The 12,635-nt window shown below is 43.8% G+C and overlaps 1 protein-coding gene across 2 annotated transcripts in view; it reads right to left on the bottom strand.

The window, feature by feature from the left end:
• Positions 1 to 2,584: 2,584 nt before the first annotated feature.
• Positions 2,585 to 12,635, bottom strand: part of LOC105088276 (amphiphysin) — a 154,415-nt gene continuing 144,364 nt past the window's right edge. For both annotated transcript variants that reach the window (XM_031454654.2, XM_031454653.2), the window contains exons 18-21: positions 10,075 to 10,284; positions 8,194 to 8,421; positions 6,260 to 6,361; positions 2,585 to 2,891 (exon numbers count right to left, since the gene is read on the bottom strand). In XM_031454654.2, the coding sequence (XP_031310514.2) occupies positions 2,784 to 2,891; positions 6,260 to 6,361; positions 8,194 to 8,421; positions 10,075 to 10,284 (648 nt within the window). In that variant the 3' untranslated portion in view covers positions 2,585 to 2,783. The remainder of the gene's footprint in view (positions 2,892 to 6,259; positions 6,362 to 8,193; positions 8,422 to 10,074; positions 10,285 to 12,635) is intronic.

The following is a 12,635-nucleotide window of genomic DNA, read 5'->3' on the forward strand; positions in this document are numbered from 1 at the left end:
GTGGAGGCGAGGACAAAGAGGACCACGTGCTCTCAGTTTTTTAGGTTTGCAAAAAGAATACCAGTCACCATCTTCTCCACGCAGCTACCAAATGTCCCATGCCATTTATCTGAGTCCCAGGATGAGGATACGTCCTGCTGGGAAGGCAGTAGCTACACCATCCAGCAAGGAAACTGTAATGGGATCAGCTCCAAGGTCTGGCACACAACATTCATCAGGTTTTTAGTCAGGTTCCAAATAAAACTCAGAAGGCAGCTCGGGCTCCTGCTGCTCCTAGCAAGGCCAGCCAGTCTACTTCTAAGGCATGGAGGTGTTCACGTAGCTTGTGTGGAACCCAGTGCTCAGCCTCATTCATCTTTAAACTCGTTGATTTCTTATCATATGTGTGGTTTCCCCAAGGTCTTTTTTCCTTGAATGGGCCATCAGAATGGGCCATGGGGCCATGCTGGGATTCTCCTTATAGCCTGAGTTTAGGCTTTTTATGTGCTGAAGGATGACTCAGAATTCTGAACCTGCACCCCCTTCCCCGGGCAGCCCAAGACATGATGGGTGTGTGCGTCTGGCTCACTCGAAAACTCTCCTGGCTTTGCCAGAAAGAGCAGGCCAAGGTGGAGACAGAATGACAGCATGGTGCACGGAGCTCTTCCCATCCTAGGGGCCCTAGTGATGCTGAAATACTGTTAAAAGCCCAAATTGCCAGAGGGCTTCACCTTGCAATTATATGCATCACCCAATCTACACGTGGGTAGGAATGCCAGCCAGGTGTATGTTAGTAAGAACTACAGGCTTGCTTTAATTGACTTTTTGAAGGTCCTTTGAACTATCTGAGGGTCTGAGTGCCACAGAGTTTGTAAGAGAAAACTTAAAAGATGAAAAGGAGGTGAGGGGACTGCTTCTTGGGTCAAAGTCATTCGTGATGATCCAGTTTCCCTGGAAATTAGCTCCTGGAAAAATCTCGGGTCAATAAGAGCAATTTCCCTATGAACACTTAAACATCCAAGTCAGAAATCCGCCCAGAGAGTTCAAACCATGAATCATTAATGCATACCACATTTACAAGTCTAATGATGCCCATCCTTGATCAGCTCATATCGTGGGCAATTATACTGGCCGAAGAGAATTCAACTGAAATAGAAATTTTCAATCGAAATCAATTGAAAGCGTTTTGTTTTAAGAATTCTCTTCTGTAAGCAATGGTCCAGTGAATCGACTTTTCCATGCCATCTAGTCTGTTTTTCTGATGTACCTCCAAACATAAGCATGTCAGAAAGCGACCCAAAAATGAGGCTGGGGTGAGAAGAAACTGCTGATTATGAAGGCGGTCAGGTTTCTGTGCTACACAGACCGGGCAGCCACAGCCGGCACCTCGGGCGGGGGCGGGGCGGGGGGGCTCCCCCCACAGCTGTTATTTGTGCTGTAGTGATTGCCGGGCAGCAGGGACCACCGAGTGACCAGCAATGACTGGGATGAAGGCGTCTGGGGATGGGAGGCGCGCTATGGAGCACGACTGGGGGACGGGGGGTGGGGGTTCAAGCATATTTCGGCACAAATAACAACTCCAACATACACTGTTGCAAGCAGTGCGTTCGACTGAAACAAGCTTTTCAACACAAATGACTCATCAGAAGGAAAGTAAGGTCGCTGCTGGAGCTTACCAAAGGTTTATTTGGAATGACACAGCACTGAAAACATAATCGTTACAGATGACTTGTGGATACAGCATACATCACCTACTCTTATTTCAGGACGATCGGTGAAGATGACTTGCATAAATATAAAGAGGTGGAAATATATAGGAGCTTTTGGAAATACTGTTCTTTGGGGGGGATGGATTTAAATGCCCCGCCATCTAGCCAATCTCAGAAAGGCAGAAATTAAGACAATTGAGCGGCTGATCCCAAGTCTCTGACCTCCAGCCACAGAGGCCGCACAGCGAGACCATCAATCAGGCTCTGCCTTCCCCAAAGCGGCAGCAGCTCTGACGTGCTATTCCGTCATCGCATCCTGAAAAAATGCACGTTACGAACACAGATACCGTCGACTGTTTTGGCAATGGGGTGGCTGGTTTTGCCCGGAGGCAAAGCTGCAACTGTAATGCCAGACAGAATAAGAGCAATGCATGTATCAATGACACTTGAGCGGCAAAGAGCTACCATGGAAGGGAGGGCGAGTAACTATGTATATGTAGCCTTGTGCATACACATAGACCCGGCAGTGATGGGAACTAGCTTGTGTGACCGTGTGTCCATATAGAGAGCGAGAGAGAAAGAGAGGCGTCTCGGAAAAGAACACTGAAAACTTTTGCAGCAGTTTCGTTTTCAACACAGTAAAACGTGGAAGGGGGAGAGAGCGTGTGCTCACACCTGCGCAGGGGAGTAAGATAACCTCGTCTTACAGGACAGCGCGTCACGTCTTCTGCAAGGCAGCCACTCAACACCACACACTTGGCGCAGAGAAATTAAGGTTCTGGTCTGGAGGAAGCTACTTTAGAACTGGCGGGAGGAGGGGGAGTCGAGTACACGAGTCTTCACACAGCTCGGACAAAGCACAAAGAAACCTGTTACCGATAACGTGGGAACCAGTGAAGACTTTTTCCTTAATTTACCTTTTTTTTTTTTCTCTCTTACATTTGTTTGCACACATGCTCCATGGATATAGCCTTCCAAGCTTCGTCTGGCATCAGTCTGTAGATCGTTAAGAGTACAGAGCAAAAGTGAACTCTTTAGGTTTGCACAAAGGTTTAAAAACCCGGTCATTAGGCTCTTTCTACGATACTTTTGGCCCTAATCCAGGCGCCGGGTGAAGTTCTCCGGAAAGAGGCCTTTGTAGGTGGCCAGGTCTCTGTACTGAAGCCAGTCTGATTCCTTGACTCCTACCAGCCAGCCTGCATCCTGCAAGACAAAGACAGGGCTTTCAGAGTCCCACAAACCACTGGAAAAACCTGCACGGGCAACAGTCGATAAGATAATTGGTTTCATTAGTGTCGTGGTCCTGCCATGAGGATGTCACGTTACATGTAAACTGGTGTGCTGAGCTCGGTGGGAAGGCTTGTCCCAAACAAGCTGTTAGCTAAAAAAATACATATTTGAAAGGATTTACTGTATGCATATAGTTAATTGAAGGTTCATATTAATATTGTAATTTTGTATAAAGGATAATCAATTGACACTAACTGGATTATGACATAAGTTCTTAAAGAAGAGGCAAAAATTAGAACTCTAGCCAGTGCAAGAGGAACACTGTGTGGAAACGTCACACAGGGGAGGGCAGAGCTCAGTGGTAGAGCACGTGCTTAGCATGCACGAGGTCCTGGGTTCAATCTCCAGTACCTCCATTAAAAATAAATAAATAGGTAGACAAATAAATCTAATTACCCCCACCCCTCCAAAAAATGGGTTTTTTTTAAAGCCAAATCTTTAAAAAAAAAAAAAAAAAACACACACACTGGAACTTTTCCTGTCCTGTGGATCACAGTGAAAAAAGGCTTGAGGACCCCTGGGTTGGAATATAGTGCTGACAAGGCCATGGAAAGTTCTTTTATTTCATCCTCAGCCGCTCGCTTCTAAGCAAGAACTCTGTCTGCCAGCTCTCAGCACCTAACTGAAATAAGCCACCACACACAAGGCTTAGCGAATACTAACAGCTTGATATGTGTTGCCTCGTATCACTGTCGTGTTTGTGGCTGCTGTTGATGAATTTTTCCAGTTTATATAAACGACAAAGCAGTCTGATGTCACGACATTCTCGCTGGAGACCTTCCTAGAGCTTTATAAAGTCATAAACATCTATCGTATAGGTAGGTATGCGCTCATAAAAATAGAGACAGCCGCAGAAAGGTTAAAGAACCCATCCACATGTGGGCAGACAGTGCGGGAGACCAAACCTAAAACTGAGAAACCGAGGCTGCTGTCTGCCCTTGGCCAACTCGAAGTAAACAGAGCCCAGTTGGGAAAGCAGAGTTGCAGAAATAATATTAGACATACAGACCGTATGAAGCGAAACTGGGGGAAATGACTATCTTTATTATGTTAACCAGTCCAGGACAGAGACCCACTTCAGATGAGAAATGACCAGATTTAATCTAAGCCAATCCCCAAGAGAGTTCAAGTACATCAGATAAAACGAGGTCTCAAAAATTAAATAAAGAAGCTGAATACATTCCCTCTTGATATGATCTGAGACCATAAACTGATGCCGCTACAGAGACGAGAAATATACTCATTTAGACAGACCAATTTTGGAAGGCAGAAAAACATAACATGGAGGAAAAAAATGACTCCATAAAAATAAAAATAACTGATAATATCCCAGCTGATGAGGGAAAGTGTCTTTCATAAAATTATGATGTTATGTATGTGAAGGACAAAGTTATATTTAGAGTAAAAGATGATAACTAAGTATCTTCTACATGTCCAGTGAGCACATAAAAGCTCATATTTTCCTCTCAAGTGTCTACATTTGACTGTATTTACAGCGACTGAAAAATCTCCTGGAGCCGACTGGACTCGTGCGTTTTAAAATAGTTGCAGTCAAGACAAAAATAAAGGGCACAGGGAAATATATACAAGATCTCGTGGTAGCTCACAGCGAAAAAAAAATGTGACAGGGAATATATGGATGTTTATGTATCACTGAAAAAGTATGCTCTACGCTGGAATTTGACACAACATTGTAAAATGACTATAACTCAATAAAAAAGTGTTTAAAAAACAAACATTAAAAAAAAGACAAAAATAAAGGGCTGGAACCCACCCCTAAACAAGACCCAGTCTGACACATACATTCTGCAATGCAGCGTACAAAGTGAAAAGTAAGAGTCAGTATCAATCTTTAGCTGAGGAAAGTATAGAAAATTAAATTCTAACTGCTTAGGCTATGCGGGAGACAATGGTAATGGCAAAACAGCTCGTGCCAGACAAATGCTTTTGCATAAAGCCATTCTAAACACTAAAACAAGTACATATTCCTATACAGCCCTATATATATATATATGCATACATATATGCAACTATTTATATAGAGAAACAGCTTACAAAATATATAATATAAAATATGTTTCTATATTGGAGTGGTTATAGGTAATGGGGTTGTGCATATACAATGACTATCTGAAGGCACTGAGGATGACCAAAAGCAGGCAGAAACTGGGGGATGTATAACCCTTGAAGCTGCCCTGGGTGAGATCTATGTAACTAAAGACTTCCCTCGGAGGGTTATCCTCAGTCTGCGTGATGCAGGGGCCTGGATGGGAGAGATTTTATGGCTACCAAAGTGGCCTTTTATGGAGAACACCCTGAGAATACGGATATATTTAGACAGAAAAGCTCCCTTGGAATCCTGGGCTGCCCCCCAAGCTTAATTCATGACGGGGACTCTAGGAGCAGCAGGAAGGCAGGAAAAGCTGAGCAGACATTTAAGCACCACCAATAGAGGGGAGGCAGAGTTTTGAGTTCAAATGCCTGAAAGTTGGTGGGCTTGATAAACCCTTCAAGATTTCTATGGAAACCTCAAAGGAGAATGCCTTAGGGGTAGAGACAAAGTCCCAGGACTAAGAATTCAGACTAAGGGGGAGGGTATAGTTCAAGTGGCAGAGCACATGCTTAGCATGCGTGAGGTCCTGAGTTCAATCCCCAGTGCCTCCTCTAAACATAAATAAATAAACCTAATTACCTCCCCCTCAAACGTTTCTTTAAAAAAGAAGAATTTAGACTAAAAGAAAAAGGCAAAACTAAAACAGATCCACCCTAACAAAGTATAAAACAAACTTCCATGGATCCAAGGTATTTACCTAGTAATTTAAATGTTAGAAGAAAAAGAAACATTCTTCAGAGGAAGAAAACAGAATCACTGAGACTCTACAATGTCTCAACCACTGTGCCCAGTATCCATTAAAAAAAAAAAAAAAAAGCTACCTGATATGAGAAAAAACAGGAAAGTATGACCCAAAGACAAAAAGCAATGGAAATGTGCCCTGAGATGGCTTTGGGAATCAGCAGTAAGAAAATTAAAGCAGCTAGTACCAATATGCTCAAGTACTGAAGCTGAAAGATGGTAATAATGTCATCTATTTGTAGAAAAAAAACACACAATATATTAGCATCCCAAAAGAGGCACCCGAAACACCGAGTTAGTGATGTGCTGCGGTCTTACGCCCTTTCCTTGCATCTCAGAAAGTGGAGCTGGCTTCAGGAAGTCACTGTGCCCAGCTGACCCTCAGGAAAAACCAGAGCCCGCAGTACCTTCCACCCTCACCCTTTACCTGGTCAGCTTCTGAGTCCGAGGGCACCACCAACACCACATCACCCCTTTGTAAGGTAAGCTCATCAGAATTTGCTGCCTCGAAGTCGTGCAATGTTTCCACCTGCAAAAGATTGTAAGATAACTGATCAATTTTAGAAAGAAAAGGAGACGTCAAATCAAAGTCTCTCAGCCAGATCATCAGCAGGCACTCTTCGAAGCATCTCCACACTGAATAGAAAAGATGAAGATATGGGTCACACCCTAAAAGAGGCCTCTGAAGAGAGAAAGGAAATCTGTTTACTTAAAACATCTGAATCCTACAAACTGATATCGAGACCATTTGGATGTATATTTAGTAAAGCAATGCCTTCTGCAAGAGCTAAAATGCAGTGGATTAATTAAATTTTAGCTCATCATATTTTTGTTAGAGATTTGCATTTTATTGTCACTGATGCTTTATTACATTTTTTTTCAAACCTGAACTAAAGATGCCTAGTGAAAAGTTCCTCTAATCCCAGCTTCTGTAAAAGAATTAATAATTGGGAAAACCATCACTTGCATGTTATATGGGAATTGCTATCTAATTAAACCCTGTGATCAATTTCTTTAAAATAAACTTCCTTCTCTATTTTCCCCTTTAAACCATTACAATCTGTTTCTGTTCTTTCTCTTTTTCTGTTTTTTAATTGAAATACATTTGACAAATAACATGGTATAATTTAAGGTGCACACCCTGTCAGTTTGATACACTTACATATCATAACATGATTGCCACTGTAGCAATATGAGCACCTCCATCACATTTATAATTATCATTTCTTTTTAGTTGTTGGGTTAATTAAGTCCTAGTCTCTTAGCAGGTTTGATGATTATAATACAACAGGGCTGTCTGCACTCACTGTGCATCAGACCTCTCGGGTTTCTTTACCACTTGTTGCAAGTTTATACCTTTAAACAACATCTATCCTGTCTCCCCACTCTTCTTCCCCCTTTTTTGAAACATTTCTTAAAAGTCTGATTATAGAAAATTTTTAAAAAGCAAAAGGAGAAAGAGTACGCTAACGAACCCCCACGTGCTCACCACCCAGCTTGGATAACTATTAGTCACGGCCGGTTTTATGTCTCCCATGTCCCTTGCCTCAACCCCACTGCCCAGGTTAAACAACCGGCTTTTAAACTGTGTGTTCTGCATACGAATCATAACATTAGCCCAGCTAACTAGTCCACTCAGGCCTGGAAATGACTATCTCCTCTCCAAATTCATTTTTCTGATGAGAACACCGAAGCCCAGCAAGCGGGGAAGTCCAATTCCTCCGCCCGCAAGGCAGCCAGGGAGGGAAGCTGGGGGCCAGCCCGGCCAGGACACGCCTTGAGTGGCACCCGCCCCCCTGCCTTCGGGTCCTCTACTCAGAACAGGGCACGGTGGGGCATATCCTTTCACGGGCCACAGGTCTAGTTTTGGTCTCCACATTCCTTCATTCATGAATCCATTAGCCCCATCCGTCCCCATCAGAGGGGACAAGGTAGCAGCTACTTTCTAACGAGCAGAGAGAGAGAGAAGAAAAAGAAAATGACTGTGCCTGTTCAGTCCCACCCCCTCTCCGTGACAGACACACAGACATTTAATACTGTTTAGAAGGAAAGGAGCTGAATTTGGAAACACAAAATCAAATATGCAACTTAAAATTCCAACTATATTCTGTTAGGTAGGACTATCTGCCTTTAACTGCTGGCTTCAGTGTTTTTAGATATTTACTGGGGTTTTGGTAAAGATTCTTCAGTTTGTGGAGACTCTAAGTAGCCATCCGATGGCCTCTTGGAGCAAAACCTTCTTCCCATTAATTTTGTTTCCTTATCATAGAAGTTCATTAATACATTTAATACATGCAAAACGGTCTCAACGCAAAGGAAGGGCAAGTGGTCAGCGAATTAAAAGCTAAGAACCGTGCAGACCTTGTAGAGGAAGCCGGGAGGCACTTCCTGGGAGGCCCCGCTGGCGGGGGCCGCGTCCTCCCCCGCCTTCGGCGCCGAGGGCAGCTCCGGGGGCGGCTCGCTGGTGGGGCCCGGGAGCGCGGCGTCATCAGTCGCCTCCTTGGACTCTGCACCCGCGATTACTTCGTGGTCTCCCTCCCCTTCGTTGTTGGAGGCGGGCTGTATGACGACAGAAGGGATGACCTTCTCCTGGGGGAAGAGAGACGCGGTGGTGCGGGGCCGGGCGGGAGCATCCTCCTCCACGCCGCCCGTCCCCCTCCACAGCCTCAAGCCTGCTGCTCCCCACGCCTTTCTGACCTTTGGGCCCCCGCCTTGCAGGACCTTCCTCTAGGCATGGCCTCCTTGAACAAGCAGGCAGTTTGTTAAGAGTGAGGTTTCCGTGGGAACTGGGAAGAGGGCTAGGAGACTTCGGGGAGACAGGCTGAGTTGTGACCGGGTCGGGGGACAGCCCTGCAGGGGATGCAGCAGGGCTCCAAGGACGCTCCCATTTCTGCCTGGTCCATTCTTGTCCCACTGAAAGTAGCCCTCGCTTGAAACTGACATTTAACCTGCTGTGATTCCTCTTCTCCTTGAAATCGTACTGTTGGTAAAGATCCGGCCTGTGTTTGGAGATAATCTACCTGTCCTGCGCTTGGTGATTGTCATCGGAGCCCACCCTGCCACTCCAAGTGTCTGGGGGAAAGAACCAGAGGACCAAGATCTCCCTCTTATTTTTTTAAAAAAAGATGAGCACAGAGGGGAATTTCACTGCATAATGCAAGCCTAGAGATCAAGTTCTGTATTCCCTCAGATACCAGTGAACACGTGCACGTCCTTTCTTTTGGAGGAAAGGATACGCTCTTCCAACAAGCATGCCTGTACAGACAAAAATACCCCCTGGCATCGTGACAAGAAAGTCTACGAAAAAACTGGAACAGACTTTTATTTCTCTAAATACTACCGCTACCTGCTCTTTGGAAGGGATCATTCAGTTTCAAGCTTTCAGTAACTCTGGAGAGACTTAGGGAAATTTATTATGAGTCAAATAATCAGGAAAAAGCAAAGCCTAACATTAAACCAACTCTTCACGTTCCTACTTAGAAGACCAGAGTCGTAGGAGATGAAGTTAGAACCACTGTCTTGGCTTTGGCACCTGGGTTTGAGGTCCCACGTTATAAATATCACGTGTTGCCTTTGACCATCTCTCTGATGCCGTGAAGAGCTGGGGCTAACTCCAAGTTCATGTGCATATTAATCACCCACTTCCTTTTGAAAGTGCAACATACATACGGATGGGCCTTTTGTGAAAGGAGCCTGTCGATGAGTTCAGGGCAGTCTAATAATAATAGCAACCACGAAACAGTAATAATAGTGATACGACTTAACTATTGATACTGGCGTCTCACCACGTGGCTGGCCCCGCGCTGAGCACATTGGGCTCTTTTCTCACTGAATCCATACAACAACGCTATTGTTCTAGCCTGTTCTCTTTCTCCTCCTTCCCTTCTCATCTCATCCTTTGTGTTGTCTGTGTCTCCCTCTGTTTCTCCATCCCTTTATTCCCCAGTTTCCTTGGCCTCCATCTGTGCTTACACCGAGCTCGCCATAGCAATGGGGGCTGGTGTGGAGCCTCACGATGCTGATATGGACAGAGTGGAGGTACCACATGAATGGAGAGAATGTGGAGAGAATGCCCACTCTTTCTGAGAATCGAGTGTTTCTTTTCGGTAGAGTGGGGTGCCACAGAATGGCCACAAACCATCCACTATTCCACACCCAAAAGAGTCATCACCGTTAAGCGATCAGAACATTCCAAGGGGTGCCACCTCCCTAGAACCGAATCCGTTTCACGAGGACACGTACCTGAAGCACTGCCACTTCTGCTTCTTCTGGTGGAGATCTGTCTCTGTCTACCGCCTCTGTGGCTTCGGTATCCACCTTGGCTTCCTCTAAACTTGCTTCTTCTCCAGTGCGAAGAGCCGCCTTCTCCATCTCTGCTGCCTCCACTGGGGCCCCCTCACCTGCTGGCACCAGGGTGCCCACAGTCACATCCGCATCCGCTCCAGGTGCGATCTGCAACCCAGAAACCAAATAGGCCGTGTCTGTCTCTCCATGGGCCTCAGTAAGAGTCAGACTCAGCCTTTTCATGTCTCTCCGCTCTGCTGAGGCACATCAGATTTTGTGGCTTTCTTTTTTTTTAATTGAAGTCCATTTACAATGTTGTGTTAATTTCTGATATATAGCATAGTGATTCAGTCATACATATACACACACACATATATATGTTCTTTTTCATTATAGGTTATTACAAGCTGTTGAATATAGCTCCCTGTGCTACAACAGTAGGTCTTTCTTGTTTGTCTCTTTATATATAATAGTTTGTATTTGCTAATCCCAACTCCTAACTTATCCCTCTGCTCCCTTTCCCCTTTGGTAACCATTTGTTTTCTATGTCTGTGAGTCTGTTTCTGTTTTGTAAACAAGTTCACTTGTGTCACTTTTTTAGATTCCACGGATAAGTGATATCATGTGATATTTATCTTTCTCTGTCTGACTTACTTCACTTAGTATGATCATCTCCAGGCCCATCCATGTTGCTGCAAATGAAGATTTCATTCTTTTTTATGGCTGAGTAGTATTCCATTGTGTGTGTGTGTGTATCTATATCTATAGATCTATATATACATACATACCATTGTGTATATATGTATACAACTGCTTTATCCAGTCATTTGTTGATGGACATTTAGGCTGTTTCCATGTCTTCGCTATTGTAAATAGTACTGCTATGAACATTGGGGTGCATGTATCTTTTTGAATTAGAGTTTCTCGAGGCTTTATTTGTCATGTACTGAAGCCCAGGACGTGGGTACAGCAGAGTCTGCCATTTGATCATCAAAACTCTGACGTCTCTTTCTCCTGAGCCCCCAACAGTTATCTTTGCAGTTGGGGGTAGCAAATGGATGGACATGACATACACCACTTCTGAGCCATGGCTTTTAAGGTTGGTGGTCCCCTCCACAAGCTCTTTCTATCTTTGTTGTTTGAAAGCAGATGACAGCAAGGCCAGAGAGGACATCTGAGTCACAAAATGGGAGGAGCCTGGGCCCCATTCTACCTGGGTCATGGAAGAAAGCCACTTACAAGCATCCTCATCACACAAAGTCAGAACTTAGGAAGACTGCATTTCAGTATGTATGTTAAAATCTTCTTGGGGAAGGTCCCAGAAGCTAAATCACATTCATGAAAAAAAAATTAGCAAGTTTCTCAATGAGACCTCTTGAGAATGAAGGAAAAATCATTTTTGTCATCAAATATGCATTATAATAACAAATCAAATCAGATTTTGGATCCTTTAGTGGAAAAAGCAAAATAGAAACAATGAGAATTGTGTTTTGAAGGTTGGAAAGAAGTCAAAATAAAAGCATTCGGTAGCATTTAAAACATGCAATAAGAAAATACAGTGCAACCAGAAGTTTCAGTTTTGAGCAGATTGGTTATGGAGTCCAGGTCTGTAACAGGACTCTATCATCGGCAGACCTGAACCGAGAGGATCAAATCAGAAAGACGGAAAAAGAAGGAGAATTTTAGATCAATCTTACATAATACGCCCAGGACATATATTTCAAAAACTCATCTTGCTTTCTGATGTGATTAGCATTAGTCATTCCTTTCCCTCACTGAATAAATGCAACCCAGTTTGTCCTATTAAGTTAGGAAAGCTCTGATGTTACAGATATTAACTGCCAAACCCAGAAAACGGTGATGGAGGGTGTCTGCCAAGCGGGCCTCGGACAAGGGAGATGGAGATTATGAGCCTGCGGTCACAGCAGGGCACTTAGAAAAAAAAACTTTCTTCTGACTCAAATTTATTTTTGCTTATATACATCACCTGTTGAAGAATACGCTTTTTCTGCAACATTTTACTTTAGAAGTGAAAAATAACGCTACTAGCTATACTATTTGTTATATGGGCAAGTATTACTCACGCTTTTAGAAATCTACTTCCCTCTCAGCAGGATCTCTTAGAGGAGGTTCCTAAGGATTCCTAAGAATTCTCTTAGGGGAATCTTCCCTCTCTTAGGAGAATTATGAGGATTTGGCCCTCCACACAGTGTGCAAGGATCCAAAATACAGCCACTAGCCATGACCCGGCATTTATGCCTTTTTTTTCTCTACTCTGTCATTAAAGTACATGAGTTCAGAAAAAGAATCCTTTCATATGAATTGTAATGGACTTATTTAAGGTGAATTATAAAACGTTGATAATTATTGAAGTGGGGTAACACATAGGTGGGGATTTATATTTAAATGGCTGAGAATTTCCATAATAAAAAATGAATTTAAATATTTAAGGGAACTGCATCTCTTGCTTTACATAAACACTGGTCTTTGTATGTATGTTACTGTTGTCATGGTTAAGA

The sequence above is a fragment of the Camelus dromedarius genome, chromosome 7 (genome assembly GCF_036321535.1).
Source record: "Camelus dromedarius isolate mCamDro1 chromosome 7, mCamDro1.pat, whole genome shotgun sequence".
Lineage (NCBI taxonomy): Eukaryota > Metazoa > Chordata > Mammalia > Artiodactyla > Camelidae > Camelus > Camelus dromedarius.